General features: G+C 37.8%; 1 protein-coding gene across 1 annotated transcript in view; it reads right to left on the reverse strand.

Moving 5' to 3' along the window:
- Positions 1-10,290, reverse strand: part of ARMC2 (armadillo repeat containing 2) — a gene marked incomplete at both ends in the record, with an annotated part of 63,683 nt that extends 53,393 nt beyond the window's left edge. The window contains 5 exons of the mRNA XM_082480734.1: positions 982-1,032; positions 4,746-4,953; positions 6,195-6,360; positions 8,689-8,761; positions 10,073-10,290. Coding sequence (XP_082336860.1) covers positions 982-1,032; positions 4,746-4,953; positions 6,195-6,360; positions 8,689-8,761; positions 10,073-10,290 — 716 coding nt within the window. The remainder of the gene's footprint in view (positions 1-981; positions 1,033-4,745; positions 4,954-6,194; positions 6,361-8,688; positions 8,762-10,072) is intronic.
- Between the last annotated feature and the right edge of the window lie 4,826 nt (positions 10,291-15,116).

Raw genomic sequence — 15,116 nt, forward strand, 5'->3', positions numbered from 1 at the left:
CACAAGTGAAGAGACCAGAGATCACAGCTGCCTGCTGCTCTTTTCTTCAGAAGTCTATAAAAAGTTCTGAAAAAAGAATTCCTTGCTCCCAAATTTTTCTCAGTATCCCCTAACCCTATACAAAACCAGGCACCTTCTTGGAAGGACAGGTGTCATACTTTCTTTGGAAAACACCGTAGAAAGCTCTCCCTGTGAAAGCTTTCTCACCACTTGTTTATTTCTTAAATTAGTGGTCTCAATAGCAGAACTGAGGCAGAAATAGAGAAACATTAGTTAGGAGTAGATTAACTTCCTGTTTACATGTCTTCATGAGAACTCCAAAAGTTGTGAATATACATAATAAGAAAAGACAAATCCTGAAATAAGTCTGGAGAATCTGCAGCAATATCAGCTAGACCCTACAACAAACTAATATCCACGCCATGTCATTAATTTCAAAAATTCATCCAGAGCAAAACAGAATGGGCGTTCCCTTCAGGAGAGAAATCTATCTCCTCTGTAGGAATCCTTTTCTTTGAGGAGAAAACGAATGAATATTTTGGGCACAGATGTGAAGCTAGTTTAAGCAGTCAGACAGAAGTGATTCCAGTATTTACTTGTCCCCTGCTTTTATCATTTTCTATTGAAGCATTCCAAAACTCTAAAAAGTACAAGAAAGAGAAACTCATCTTATAGAAGCAGTTGATGAATACTTCTCAGGTATTCTGTCAAACAGGCATTTAATAAGGACAGCAATGGCGACAGAAGATGGGGCATAGTATATCTTCTTTACAGCACCTTCTAATCCTTTTGTAGCTATTTATAGAAATCACTTATTAAGAAAAGTGTAGAGCAAGCCACTTGGGAGTCAACTGTTTGCCACCAAGCTTTTCCTCATTGAAGGCATCTGTGTTTCTAAGGAGTCCTGGAATGACATCTAAGCTTTGAGAATATTGATAAATTGGAAGAGGAGAAAAATAAAAAAAAGTCATCTTTTCTCACCAGGGAAACTGTTGCTCTTCATCAGCAAATCTGCCATCACTGTTGACACTTCTGCTGAAATATATGAATGCAGAAAACATTTTAGAAGTTTCATTTCTATAGCAATCACAATAGATGGCAAGGCACAATGGTTGGATGAAGATGTAAACAAAACCCAGCTTCCTCATGATTGTCAGAAATTGCTCCTTGCTTTCCTGAGGCAACATGTCAATAAATTCAATCTACTTCAATTAATATACCTATTCTATTATAACTACATGGTTATTTGAAAAACAGAATTGCAAACAAAATGAGAAGTAACTCTTCCCCTCAAAAGGTCCTTTTCTCTTTTTTCCCCCAGTACCTTTCTAAAGCAGTAGTGATTTCATTAACGTTTTTCATTCTCTTCATCAGTCCTTGGGACAACAAAAGAATCTGAGATGGAAAGTGAGCATGCCTCTTGCTGGACTAAAATACTTCCCTTCTGTTCTCTTTGAAATAAATGTAATAGCATTAATGGTAGGAATCTGCCATGCTATTTTGGTGTGCTCTAAAGTTTCATCATTAACAGAAAAACAGCTTTATTGGAAATGTTATTTTGGTGCATATACAGAAACTGTGGGGAAAGAGGAGTAAGGAGTCTCATGCACCTTCTCCTGTATGAAGTCCACTATTTCTATAATCCTCTTACTTAATTCCTGCAAGGGTTTTAAATCATTGGTATACAGAATTGAGGCTGACACAACTGCTTCATATGGAGAATGACAGGGCTCCAGGTAATAAAAGTTTTCACATTTCTTTAAGCCTTCATCCTATTATTCCTGAATACAATGTACTTTAAACAGAAAATACCTTTTAACTTCTTATAAGATGCCTCAAGTATTTATGACATAGAAGCAGATGCAATCTAATCATACCAATCACCTAGTACCTGTAAACATGTTCTATTGAGAAGGAATGCCAAAACTCTGTTACTGCAATGACCCCTCTAAGGTACTGGAACCTTTTATATACAACTACTATCAAGACCAAACTCAACGAACTATATTGAAGGATAGGTTTGTGATACCTTTCAACTGCCTTGTCAGATGAAGAATGACATCTCTGAACTCAGCAAAAGACGCAGATCAAGGTCTGCCTGACTTGTGCAGTATCATATGCAAATACTGAACCAATGTGTTTATTGGCATAAGCCTTATCAATGAGCTAGAATGCGTGCAAGCAGTTGATAGCATCTAAAGCCATTCCATCATACAATGGCATGAACTGCTTGGGCTGATATAGATAAGGGATCTTTGTCCCTTACTAAAGCAAAAGCATTTTTTATTATTTTTGTGCATGTTGCAGCATTGCAGGTATGTCTGGTACTCTAAGCCATACGAGTACCTAAATGTTGTTAGTGATCCTTGGTGCAAGAGTACAAAGCAGCACAGGCAGCATATCTTAGGCAGCATTTGCAAAAATCACCTATGTCTCAAGTACACACACAATGCACAGGAGAAGATGAAGATGCACCATTAAAAAATACAGATCTCGCATTCAACACAGAAAGAGGGAGGAATATTATCTTACTCTTCTATTTTGGAGAAAACTAGTCAGAATAAGATTGGAAAACATTTTTTGCATTATCTTAAGGCCAGTAATTTGAGATCTAATTTAAGTGATAGGCGAGACTGAACAACCTCTAGTATTATTCTACCTAGTTCAAACATGGATATGACAAGGTACATGCATTAACATTCCATCTTTTATGGTTAGAATCATTAGTATCTTAGCTATCACATTAAGAGTCAGAAAAGTAAGTAACAGGTCATAAAGAAAGCCAGCCAAGCTTATGCAAAATGAACCTTGACAACCTATTCTCCAAACGTGCATAATGATATTTCAAGAATATAGAAACTGAAAACATATAATTTTCCCCTTTCAAATCTTTATGTTTTCTAAAACTCCTTCTACACAGAGAAACTGAACCAAAAATGTCCTGAGAGACTTCAAGTTGTAACGAGCAATCTTTTGAGTAAGAGGCTTTTTTTACCTGTTTCTAAGAATATTTCAATAGAGAAGCCAGTCATTCTAAAAATTATCAAGGTAATCAAGGTAAATCATGACATTCTATGGTTCAGGCTACCTGAAAACTCAGTGATTATGGTACACAACGCCATACGAGTGGATGATTGCGAAAAGCACCAGTAACAAAAACCAAAAATCACAAAGTTAAGGAGATCTCAAGCTTATGAAGGAGAAGCATGTAGTTTTGAATAGATAGCAAGGATGTATAATGACTTAACTGTTCAATCATACCCACAAGTTTTAAAATTATGACTCAGAAGGAAGGTCGTTCTTTCCAATTAGGAGGTGTCAACTGACTCTTTCTTGTTAGACACACTTGGAAAATTAACTAACTACACATTTCAACTACAACACTGAAGTACTTCACAGCACACCTTTACTAAATTAAAGTCAAATTACAGCAACTTATGAAGTATGATAATCCATGCAGTCTTTACCTAAAAAGTCTTTTGGGTCACTGATTGTAATGGGAGAAAATGATTTTGCACTGAAGCATTCTCCTGGGTGCCTTACTTTCCTTCACTCACATTTTTCATTGCTGAGCTTATTCTCTAATTTTCCCTCCCTCCCTACTTATAAAACTTTTTCTTTGCTCCCACAAGTCTCCAGTATTTCAAAATCTTTTTCTTTAAAAAAAAAATAAATAAAAAAATCCTGCTTCCAGTTTAATATGAGTGCTATGATAGCTCTGCTATGTATCATTTGCTGTAACAACCTCAATGGACAACATTCTCTAAACTGTTCAGTACTGTCAACAAGTTAGTAAATGAAAGGCGTTTTATTTAATATAAATAATGCTTAAGAATATCCTGGGAATAATTTTTTTTCTAAGCATAAAAACATGCTAGAAAGAAGACATTTACTGGCAAAAATTTATATTTAATAGTGACCAAGTGTTTATAGGATGGGTTTGAAAATAAACTGTTATTCTTTCTTTGTTGTAGAGATTGTCAGATCTGTCAATGTTATTAGCACAAAACAGTTGTTCGTCCAACTACTAACGCAGCAACTGACACACGTACTGATCAAAGTGCCACGGACTATTCCTCCCAGTGCAAGAATTCAGATCTGAATTGAGAGGGAAAAAAAAGACTTAATTATGAATTGCAGAATGGATGTAATAATCTAGGTTCAGTAAAAACAGACTGCATGCACATAAGTCTCATTAATTTCTTACACTTGTTTGGTCATTGAAAAAAATGAACTAAAAAAAAATTCAAAGACACAAAAAAATTCTGCCTCTATCGCCAATGAGTTTAAGACTGTTTTCTGTGTATGATCACATATTTCCCCAATACCAGAACTGAAAATATGGCTCTACTCATCTGTGGAGCTAAGGGAAGAATGTATAGCACCTTAAAACAACAGGCTTGAACTGTAAAAGCAAGCACATTGAATTTAAAATTTAGTATTCTATATGTACTTATTAGAAGACTTAGTTTTGAAACATTACTGATCAAACAAAATTGAAGTTATTTCATATCAAGCAGCTTCCTACCAACAATTTTTGGACAAATTAGTCTTCTGAGTGTGGAAAATTCCTAAGGACAGAAGTGTAAAGATTTTTTTCCTAATAATCTAAACATAGCTTTGTTGCAATGCATAAATAGTGCTACCTTCAAATTCCATCAATTTCAAACATTTTGATACTTGCACAATTGAGTATCTAGGAAAATGTGGAAGTCAATATATTACCATACTCTAGTAATACTGACCTTTCTCCTCTCAGCTGAAATAAAAATTTTCCTGCTGTTCCTTTTAGGGAGTCTTCCCTCTCCGATCTGCTGATACGTTCATTACAAATTAATTGTCTACTTTCATCATTAAATGGTGTGTTAGACCTTTGCTCTGCTAGGCAGTTATTATTGTTTCTGCAAAGATTATTCACCATGGCTGTTTCTTCAGGATCTAGCTCCTCTTCATCTGAAATAGCCAAAGATAATACATTTTGTAGAAGTGTTGTACACAATAAATACACACAACAGAGCTCAAAATGAATGTTTGCCATGTTACATTATCAAAATTTTCTTCTATCAATTTAAAAGGTAAGAAAGCTTAAGACTATTTAGAGCAAAGTAGTCAAAGTCTTCTCATGAATATAATTCTTGAAGTTATTCAGTTTTGTGTTTTAACATTTTAATTTTTTCTTTTATTTGCCTTTTAGAGATAGGTGGATTGTACCTTGTGAAAGAAATTATTATAGTTCAGGATCTGAATATTATGAAGGAACTCAAGCAAAAAGTAGCTGTTAATCTTGTACCTTGGTACGTACATGTGCTAAGAATCTGCACAAAAAACTTACGTAAACATTTGCATGATCCCCAAAGGGAAGAAGAGGTAAGCTCAGGCTATAACTACATTAGGTTCTCAACTTCTCCAATTAGTAACATCAACTTATTAAGGCTAATGGATTAAACTACATATAGGTGTACATGATATACATTTATAAAATATGTACATAATATTGAAGTAAAGTTTAGTACTTTTTGTATAAGACTTATCTTGCAATAAGGTAAAAAGTGAGATATTCAGTTCATCATGCGAAGTAACAATCCCAGGCAATGTAAGAATTGTCATTATTACAACTGAGTCATTACAGACAGAGTTCCAGCACGTTTTATTATGAGCCAATGTGCAGGAAACCAAAATGTCAAGTAATTTCCCATCTGCAAGAAAATTACTTCTGAATCCCACATTTAGTGACCTTTATTAAGTCTTCACTAATGAAACTTAACAACAAATACAATGTAGTTGGAGGCCTGTCAAGACATATCATTCCTTTTTGCTCCTCTTTTTATGCTCAATAATCCATCAGGGAATCTCCTTAGACGATGCCATCTCATTATCTCTTTAAACTTTTAATCATTTAATGTTAACTTTACCCATTGAAGAAAACTTCCAGTAAAAACTCCATTACTTAGAAAACTACAGGAAAAAAAAGGCACCTGAGTACCTCTCAACTCACTTTCAGAAGTGAAAGCCAGTATCATTTTTGGAATTTACATTTTCAAAACTGCCTTAAAGCCATTTAAATATTTTAAAAATTTACCCTGAAAGGACATGCAGGTCCTTTAATATAATATAACATAATAATTAATGTAATTAATGATATCAAAACCCATCATGCAGTTATTTTTCTAGGATATGTATCAAAACATTCTTACTCTGATCAGGAGGAACCATTTTAGCAGAAAGGAAATTTCCCTGAGAAGTTCTTCTAAATAAGCGTGCTCGAGCACTGCTGACTTTTCTAACCTCTGCAGCATCAGCAGGTTTTGGAAGGGAAATGAAAGAATCTTCATCTTTTGCAAAAGTGACTAGTACTGGTTTCTGTGATAAAGATAAAGACGACATTGTAATAAAAGCACAGATAATTTCATTTCCATATAAGCAAAAATAAATAAAAAAATAGAAAACCAAATGATTTATACAAAGGGTTAAGTTCAGAATAGGTTACATAGGTTTGCTCATTAAGAAATTTTCATCTTCATATCCAGAATCTAATGATACCATTCCACTGAACAAGCCAGAGATCTATACCATTATCACCACAGAAAGCAAACACTCAGGGGTACAGAAAACAAACAAAACCTAGACTGAGTAGAACAACTGAAACTCAGAATTATTTATTTCCCTCATAAATACTCATTTAATGTCACCTGCAGTATGCTTGTTTGTCAAGAATATGTTGTGCCAAAGACTTGCACTAACAATTCTACAGGCAAATCTATTCTTTATGATTTGTTTTTAAGCACTAACATAGTATTTTCAAAACATTTCAAATGTGTTCATATCATATGTACCACTTCCTATCACACTTGAGACAAACCACATAGATCCAGAAACATGCAAGTTCTTGTTTTATTTATGTTAGTATCTTGCATCTTAGAGGATGTAACCAATCCCCTGAAACTCAAGTACAAAACACTTGTGCCCTACAGAAACACACTGCCCTCTAAGATCAAGGTTCTCTACAAATTTCCTGAGAATAAAGAATCCATTAGAAAGTATCTGGTCCAATCCTTCAGCGCTCTCCCGATATTAGTTGAAGATAGCAAAGAGGTGAGGCCTACTCCCTACAACCACCATGATTAATACAAGCACTACATTTACAGTGTACTAATTGACCTCCACTGGTAAAGCAGAAAAGGCAGGTTTTGCATTGGTCTAACAGTAGTTTTCTCTAGTTTTTTTTTATACTCTTGCTCATAAGATAAATAAAAATTTAACACCAGTATGTAAATCCAAGCGTAGATATTTTTAATCTAAATTAAGTATGGTCAAGTTTTTTAAATTTGATTCATATAAATACGTTACCTTATCGAAATTACTGAAGTATAACGTTTCTTGGAATTTTTCCCCCCTTATTTCCTAAAGAATGCTACATTTAGGTTACTGTCTTGAAGAAACAATATATACAGCAAGCCTACTTAACTGTTTTAGCATGCTCTGTTCTCTCAGGTACTAAACACGTTTATGACTTAATCCTATATTTAAACATTAAATATAAAAAACTTGAAACAGCAGATACACTTATAAATGGAAAACAATTCAAAACTTTCAGAGGGGAAAAGGGGGTTCTTACAAATACGTCTATCTGTTTTTTAAATCAACTACAATCATTACGTTTTACAGATGTACAAGTCGAATAGAAAGCATAATCAACCTATTTACTTTCAAGTTATTGATCACAAAACCACAGAATAGTTGAAGTTGGAAGGGACCTCTGGAGGTCATCTTGCCCAACCCCCCTACTCAAGTAAGGCCACCTAGAGCCAGTTGCCTAGGACCGTGTCCAGGAAGCTTTTGAAGATCTCTATGAAACCTGTGCCAGGGCTTCATCACTCTCGCAGCAGAAAAAGTGTTTCCTCGTGTTCATAGAGAACCTCATGTGTTTCAGTTTGTGCCCACTGCCTCTGGTCCCGTCACTAAAAAGAGCCTGGCCACATCCTCTTTGCACCCTCTCTTCAGGTATGGATATATATATGGATAAAATGCCCCCTGAGCCTTCTCTTCTCCAGCCTGAATGGTCCCAGCTCTCTGAGCCTTGCTCCAGTCCCCTCATCATCTTTGTGCCCCTTCAGTGGACTCTTTCCAGTTGCTCCACATCTCTCATACTGGGGAGCCCAGAACTGGACACAGCACTCCAGGTGTGGCCTTACCAGTGCTAAGTAGAGGGGAAGGATCACTTCCCTCAACCAGCTGGCAACACTCCTCCTAATGCGGCCCACGATACCATTAGCCACCACCTTAGCAGCAAGGGCACACTCCTGGCTCATGTTGATGCTCATCACCTTTTTCTATTTTAGTAATCTTACACAAGAAAGCTGACTCAAGTACCCATCTTCTGATTCCTGTTAATGTCACTTGGAATTATAATGCAATACAGCAATATTTTACAATATTTAATAAATAGTTTAATACAAATACAATACAATATTTAATACAATATTTAATATAATATTTAATAAATAGTTTACATTATTTTCATGTTTCTTTTAGGGGAAAAAAATGACAAAACTGAGTTTAAAAGTCTCAGACTAACTTTAAAACAGGCTTCCATTTCTCCCCAACCTATTTAAACCATATCTTTTCTTAACACTACTCATACACATATTTTTATGTCAGTATTGCATGAGTTATTTCCCGAGTACTCACATGATTCAGTGGACTAAGACGAACACCAGATACTGGTCTTGATTCAGCCAAATCAAAACTGGATGCATGAAGACTAGCATAAAGAAATTAAACATAATATGAATAAAGCAGACTCAGTGTTTTGTCATGTTTTTTAATTGCACGCGTCTTCCCTTTGACAATGAATATGGGGAGAAGGTGGAAGAAAGGAAGAGTGATGGAGCACTTTTTACACTATCACCCTTCTTCCATGGGTGCTATTTAACTTTGATATGTGGGAATCCAGCAGCATCAAGGCAGAAGAATTACAAGATCTCCGGCACACCTGCACAATACAGTTTATTTCATACACTTCTGTAACAATTCTCTAATAGAAGCCTCAATTCATGCACAAACCCAACTGTGGTTAGTGCCCAAGCTACGTGACCAAGCTGCAGAACACTGCAGGGCAGAAACCCCAGGTTTGTGCAGGCATGAGCCTGCTCCTTCCTGTACGCAGGAGAAGCACAGACAGAACAAGCATGGATGTCAGCCAGAGCGACCTCATTACCTGGTCACCAACAAACAGCCAAGTTGCTCTCAGGCTCCTGCTTTCTGCAGGGGCACAACACTATGCAGTAAGGAATACTGAATATGTACAGTGCCTGAAGTCATGCTGCCAACAAAACAGCATGGACACTAAGTTACTCATATGGCCACTCAAACACGTTTCAGCATCCTTTCTGGCATGCCTGACACCTAACATTACAAATCCAGCTCATATCTCCTCCTGACAGTCATTACAGATTTGGCATATAAGGAGAGCTAAAAAATGACTGGGGAAATGGATGTAAAAAGCCCAATATACATTTTTCTTCTCTTTTGTCACAAGAGGAAGATCTATTGAGCTCTGTAAATTATGCTACATAACAAAACTCCACAAAGAAATAATTTTGAAATAGTACAAATTTTGTTTAAAATGAGCGTTTCAAACTTCAAGACCTACAATTATACATTTAAAAAGATCTGAGAAAGCTCTGTAAAAAGATCTAGCATGCAGTTTATGTGGAAACAAGCAAGCTTTCATGGTTTCTAGAGAAAGCTGAAGACTATCTCGATCTAAAGCATACACTGTCTTAAGAAAAAGGTAAATTACAGACCATTTTCCTATACTATTCTCCACAGACCAAACTAGTGTAATGACTGCCCCTGGTAGCTCTAATCCACAGGAACTCCCTGGACACGTAAATTAACACCAACAGTAAGGATCATTAGAAGAAGGCAAAGGATGTGATTAGGAACACAGATTAACACGGGGTGGGGTGGGGGGGTGGGGTGGGGGGTGGAATCACCAGAAACATAATTACAGAATCAAATTGCTTGCTGCTAAAGGATATTTGAAAAAAAAATCTTAAAGCCACAGTACCTAAAAACTGAAGGGGGTCTATTTTGAGGAGCTCGTGAGGATCCAGATCCAAAAAGTTTCCTTTGATGCTCTGTAGGTGTAAATGGTCTCCGAGTTCTTACTGTTCGTAAAACATTTCTGGCTTCATTTATAATCTCAGAACTGGTCTTCTGCTTTGGCACTGAAAGCCTATAGAATGGTTCTGCATTTTGTGTATTTTTATTCTTTGGAGGTTGCATTCCGCTGCAAAGTAGTGCACAGGAAGAACACTGTACAATATATATGGAAGGCACAGAATATAATACTAGTTTTAAATTACAAACTATTAATTCATCAATGTTTATGCCACCATAATGTAGTTTAAAAGGATAGTACAACAAAATCCTAGACCGTGGTGAAATAGAGGAAAATAAGGCTCATTGATGTTGCATTTCCCCCGTTGTTTCTCAGTTCTGTAGGAAAATACTGAAGAGCAGAAAGCATCTGACACAGAGGACCTTTCATTTTTTAGAGGGAGATAAAATGCACTACACTCAGTACCACAGTGCCTTCTGGGCCAAACGTGGTACTCTCCAATGTTATAGCAAATCTGTTTCTTAACACCTGATTACTTATAAAACTTCATAACCAAACCAGGAATTCAATAATATGCTGTAAAAAGACACTTTCTTTCCAAAGAACTTCAGACATACCCAATATAGAATCATAGAATTGTCTAGGTTGGAAGAAACCCTTGGGATCATCGAGTCCAACCATCTACCCTACTCTACAAAGGTTCTCCCCTACACCATATCCCCCAACACCACATCTAAACATCTCTTAAACACATCCAGGGATGGCGACTCAACCACCTCCCTGGGCAGTCTATTCCAATGCCTGACCACTCTTTCTGTGAAAAATTCTTTCCTAATGTTCATTCTAAATCTACCCTGTTGGAGCTTGAAGCCATTCCCTCTTGTTCTGTCATCAATTACCTGTGAGAAGAGACCAGCACCAACCTCTCTACAGTGTCCTTTCAAATAGTTGTAGAGAGTGATGAGGTCTCCTCTCAGCCTCCTCCTCCTCAAACTAAACAGTCCCAGCTCCTTCAGCCGCTCTTCATATGATTTGTTTGCTAGGCCCTTCACCAGCTTCGTTGCCCTCCTCTGCACTCGTTCCAGCACCTCGATATCTCTCTTGTATTGAGGTGCCCAAAACTGGACACAACACTCGAGGTGTGGCCTCACCAGTGCTGAGTACAGGGGCACAATCACCTCCCTACTTCTGCTGGCCACGCTATTTCTAATACAAGCCAGGATGCCGTTGGCTTTCTTGGCCACCTGGGCACACTGCCGGCTCATATTCAGCCGCTTGTCAATTAGAACCCCCAGGTCTCTTTCTGCCAGGCAGCTTTCCAGTCACACTTCCCCAAGCCTGTAGCACTGCATGGGGTTATTGTGGCCCAAGTGCAGAGAACCTGGCACTTGCCCTTGTTGAAACTCATACCATTGATGTTGGCCCAATGGTCCAATCTATCTAAGTCTCTCTGTAGAGCTTCCCTATCCTCCTGGGAATCAACACTCCTGCTTAACTTGGTGTCATCTGCAAACTTGCTGATGATACACCCTATGTCCTTATCAAGATCATCAATAAAGACATTGAACAGAAATGGTCCCAACACTGAACCCTGAGGCACACCACTTGTGACCGGCCGCCAGCTGGATTTAAATCCATTGAGCACCACTCTTTGGGACCTTCCAGTTAGCCAGTGCTTGATATAAGTTATCAATCTTACCATGGGCTGCTTCCTAATAAGTCAAAGAGGTATTATGAATAACTGAAGTATAGTTATCAGTAATTGATAAGCAGAGACATGGAAGAACAGGCAATCCATTTTTTTCCTCTGAGAGAAATGCCTCCTCAACTCACCACCAAGCACATGCAAGCAAAGATAACACAAGCATAAGAGAAATTATCAACCCAAACTTTCAATCAGTGTTCTGCCCTGCTGCATCTGCTAGCAAATGCATTGGGCAGTGAAAGACTTGCTCTATCATCTTTCGAGCCCCTCCAAATCAATCACTATCCTGGTGCAGTTCTCTGTAAATACCATCCTTGTCATTTTACAGCAAACTTCTCATAAGCCTTAAACCATCCAAAATTCCTCTTCTGCTTTTCAAACTTATCTAAAAAGGAAAATATGTTTCTGCACTGTCTTTTGACTCACACCACCTAGTAACTTCTATTCTCTCACACAGTTTATGACAATGAATTAACAGTAGATCAGACACTGCCATCTTGGTTATTTCTAAACTACGGAGCAAAAATCCTATTTCTCTAGTTTCTTAGTTCACTTCTTCCCACCCTGCATTTTTACATTTCCAACTGCCTCTTCCATTATTTCTTTCAGAGCCCGTACATTCTGGCAAAGTTTCTTTAATTAATACACAACCAAACCCCTTCAGCTGAACCACACAAGATTGAATGCTGGAGCAGTGCACCAACCTCTTTCACTAAAAGATGCATAATTACAAAAGAGAGGAACAGATCAGGAGCCCAAGACTGTCTGTGTTTTTAATCCTTCCAATTACTATTAGTACATTAATTTTCTTCACTGTGACTAAATTTGGCTCTCTGTGCTCCCTACTCTTCCCTCTATTACAACATGATTCAAAAGAGTTAAGCAAAGAATTCCACTGCAGCAGTCTGTTTGGAGCAATTATACAGCCATTTACCACTGAACAGGGAGGGCAGATTATCATTCCCTATTCTCCCAGCTACTCAGAATCAAGACTTTGACCTTTAAGTGGAAGGCCTTCTGTGCAGGCCACGTGTCTGACACAGATATTATGCAGCATACATGGAAACAATAGCTGTGAATACATTCTAAAACATAATCAAAATGAGTCTACAAATCAGAAATTTTAATTAATTCACTTCTTTTCTAGTCTATGTATTTCCATCCACCTTGCTAAATTTTAAAATAAACCTTCTCAAGTAATCTAATATCTTTCATTTAATCTCTGAGGAGTCTCTGACACTATTTTCTTTAGTTCTGAAAATCTCTGTTCTCTGACATTGAAATGTGTATTTTCTGGTATTTACGTTTATGTTGTTTATAATTATACTAAGAAGCAACCTGAGAGATATAATGTGTTTCTGTGGAACAGCACCATCTCTGATATAACCAACTTAAGATTTTAAGTCTACTGTCAACTGCAAATTTTCTATCCTAGAAGTACATTTATTTGCCATAGTTTAGGCCAAACTTCCATTATAATAACTTTTTGTTGAAGCTTTCGCCTCTTACCTATTTCTTGTTAACTGGCAAAGGAACTTTTCTACCATAAGCTTAATTAGTTGAGTTCTACTCTTTGGGCACTGTTAGTCACCCTTCCAATCCATTAAAACCGAAGGTTTAATAATTAAAGTTGCAAAGGTAACGTATGACTTCGTTTGAACATTTGGCTGAGCTCAGTGCTGCATTGCTGCTGTATCGGAGAGGGGCAGAGCGTTGCACCGCTGGAGCAGCAGGGCGGGCGGGCGGCAGCTCCGCGGCAGGGCGCGGAGCGGGGCGGGCGCTGTCACCGGGGGGCGGCAGCGAGCAGAACGTAAGACTTACCGCTGAGCCGGTGACAGCATTCACACTTCGTCATTTTGGCGTGAGGTAGTATTATACACGTTCAGAATTGTGGTAGTGATACAATACCAATATATTATTAATAGATAACTCACAATTATTAGCCAGAAAATGTAATAGATCGCAGAGAAATGAGTTAGCCGTGTCATAAAATATGACACGTGCGTATATATACACGATGGGATAGGAAAGCTTACTTTCTTGCAAGCATTTAAAAACACGATCAATTCTTTATCTGAATGAGTTTGGATGCTGTGCCATCACAGTCCAACCACCCTCTCAAAAGAGATACAGAAAGACGACTTGCACTCTCTATTTTATAATGCCTAAGGCTGAAACATTTAAGCATCAAGAAATTGCTCTGCTGCAGCAACACTCAAGAAAGAAGCTTCATCTGCTCTCCAGCGTCCCACACCCCAGAAGCTTTGAGGAAGCACCTTCAGCTATATTATGCCAGTTCTCCCCCTAGAAAACTACTACCTAGATCTATGCATAAGGGAAAAACCCTCCAGTCACCAGAAGCTTTCTTGACTTTGATGAGCATAAGGTACCTGAATCATTCAGTTGCAGTGCCAGAGACTAATTTAAAATACAGTGCAACAAATGAATGTAACAAGCAGAAAGTGGAAGTATAGGATGAAGGAGCAGCACAAGAGTGGAAGAGAAACGACTGCACCAGCTGCCTTGTGTACAATCTGGTTTTAGCCTTGGTTTTCATTGTTTATACAAAACCAGACAGAACTAGTCTTGTATTTATTTGTAAGAATTTCTGGTTTTTTCCACAAACTCTACTCTATAACCTTTTAAAAAATAAAGTATCTTAGTTACAAATAAAAAATAATTCTAATTATTAGTGCTTCTTCCTGAAAATCCAGCAGTGTTCCCATTTTGCTCCCCAATCATAGAGCAGGGGACAGATAAAGGGAATGTTGCAGTGTCAATAGGGACTGCATAACTGGTACGCACAGATTTTGTCCCCCACTGTTGTCACCATTTCCCAGGTAGCCTTTAACTTGCACAGAAGATCTCTCTGACTCTCTAGTGGAAGGTAGAAGAGTATTACACCAGTATCTGAAAAGTCATACTTGGGCTCTTGTCTTTTTTCCCCTCAGTTCTTTACTCCAGAGGTCAGGTCTTTGCTGTACAGGAAGATTTGAAAGCAGTAGATAGTGGTACAGGATCAGAGAACCCTGGCTTAGTCCTAGCTATCTCCAGAAGCGAGATAGCTGCACTTATCCTGGGTCAATCAGCACATGAGAGAAGCATGGCTCACTACATCAGATGTGGCACCACACTGACTCTGCCATCCTATCTTCCATCTCAAAACCAGTGTAATTTAATCGCTAGCATACCAAGCGGGTATACTTACAATCACTAAGTACAGTGAGGAGAAACCCTGTACTCAAGCCATGAACACTCTGCTAAATGACATCTGAATCCAAGCTC

The sequence above is a fragment of the Vanellus vanellus genome (genome assembly GCF_965231255.1).
Source record: "Vanellus vanellus genome assembly, chromosome: 3".
Lineage (NCBI taxonomy): Eukaryota > Metazoa > Chordata > Aves > Charadriiformes > Charadriidae > Vanellus > Vanellus vanellus.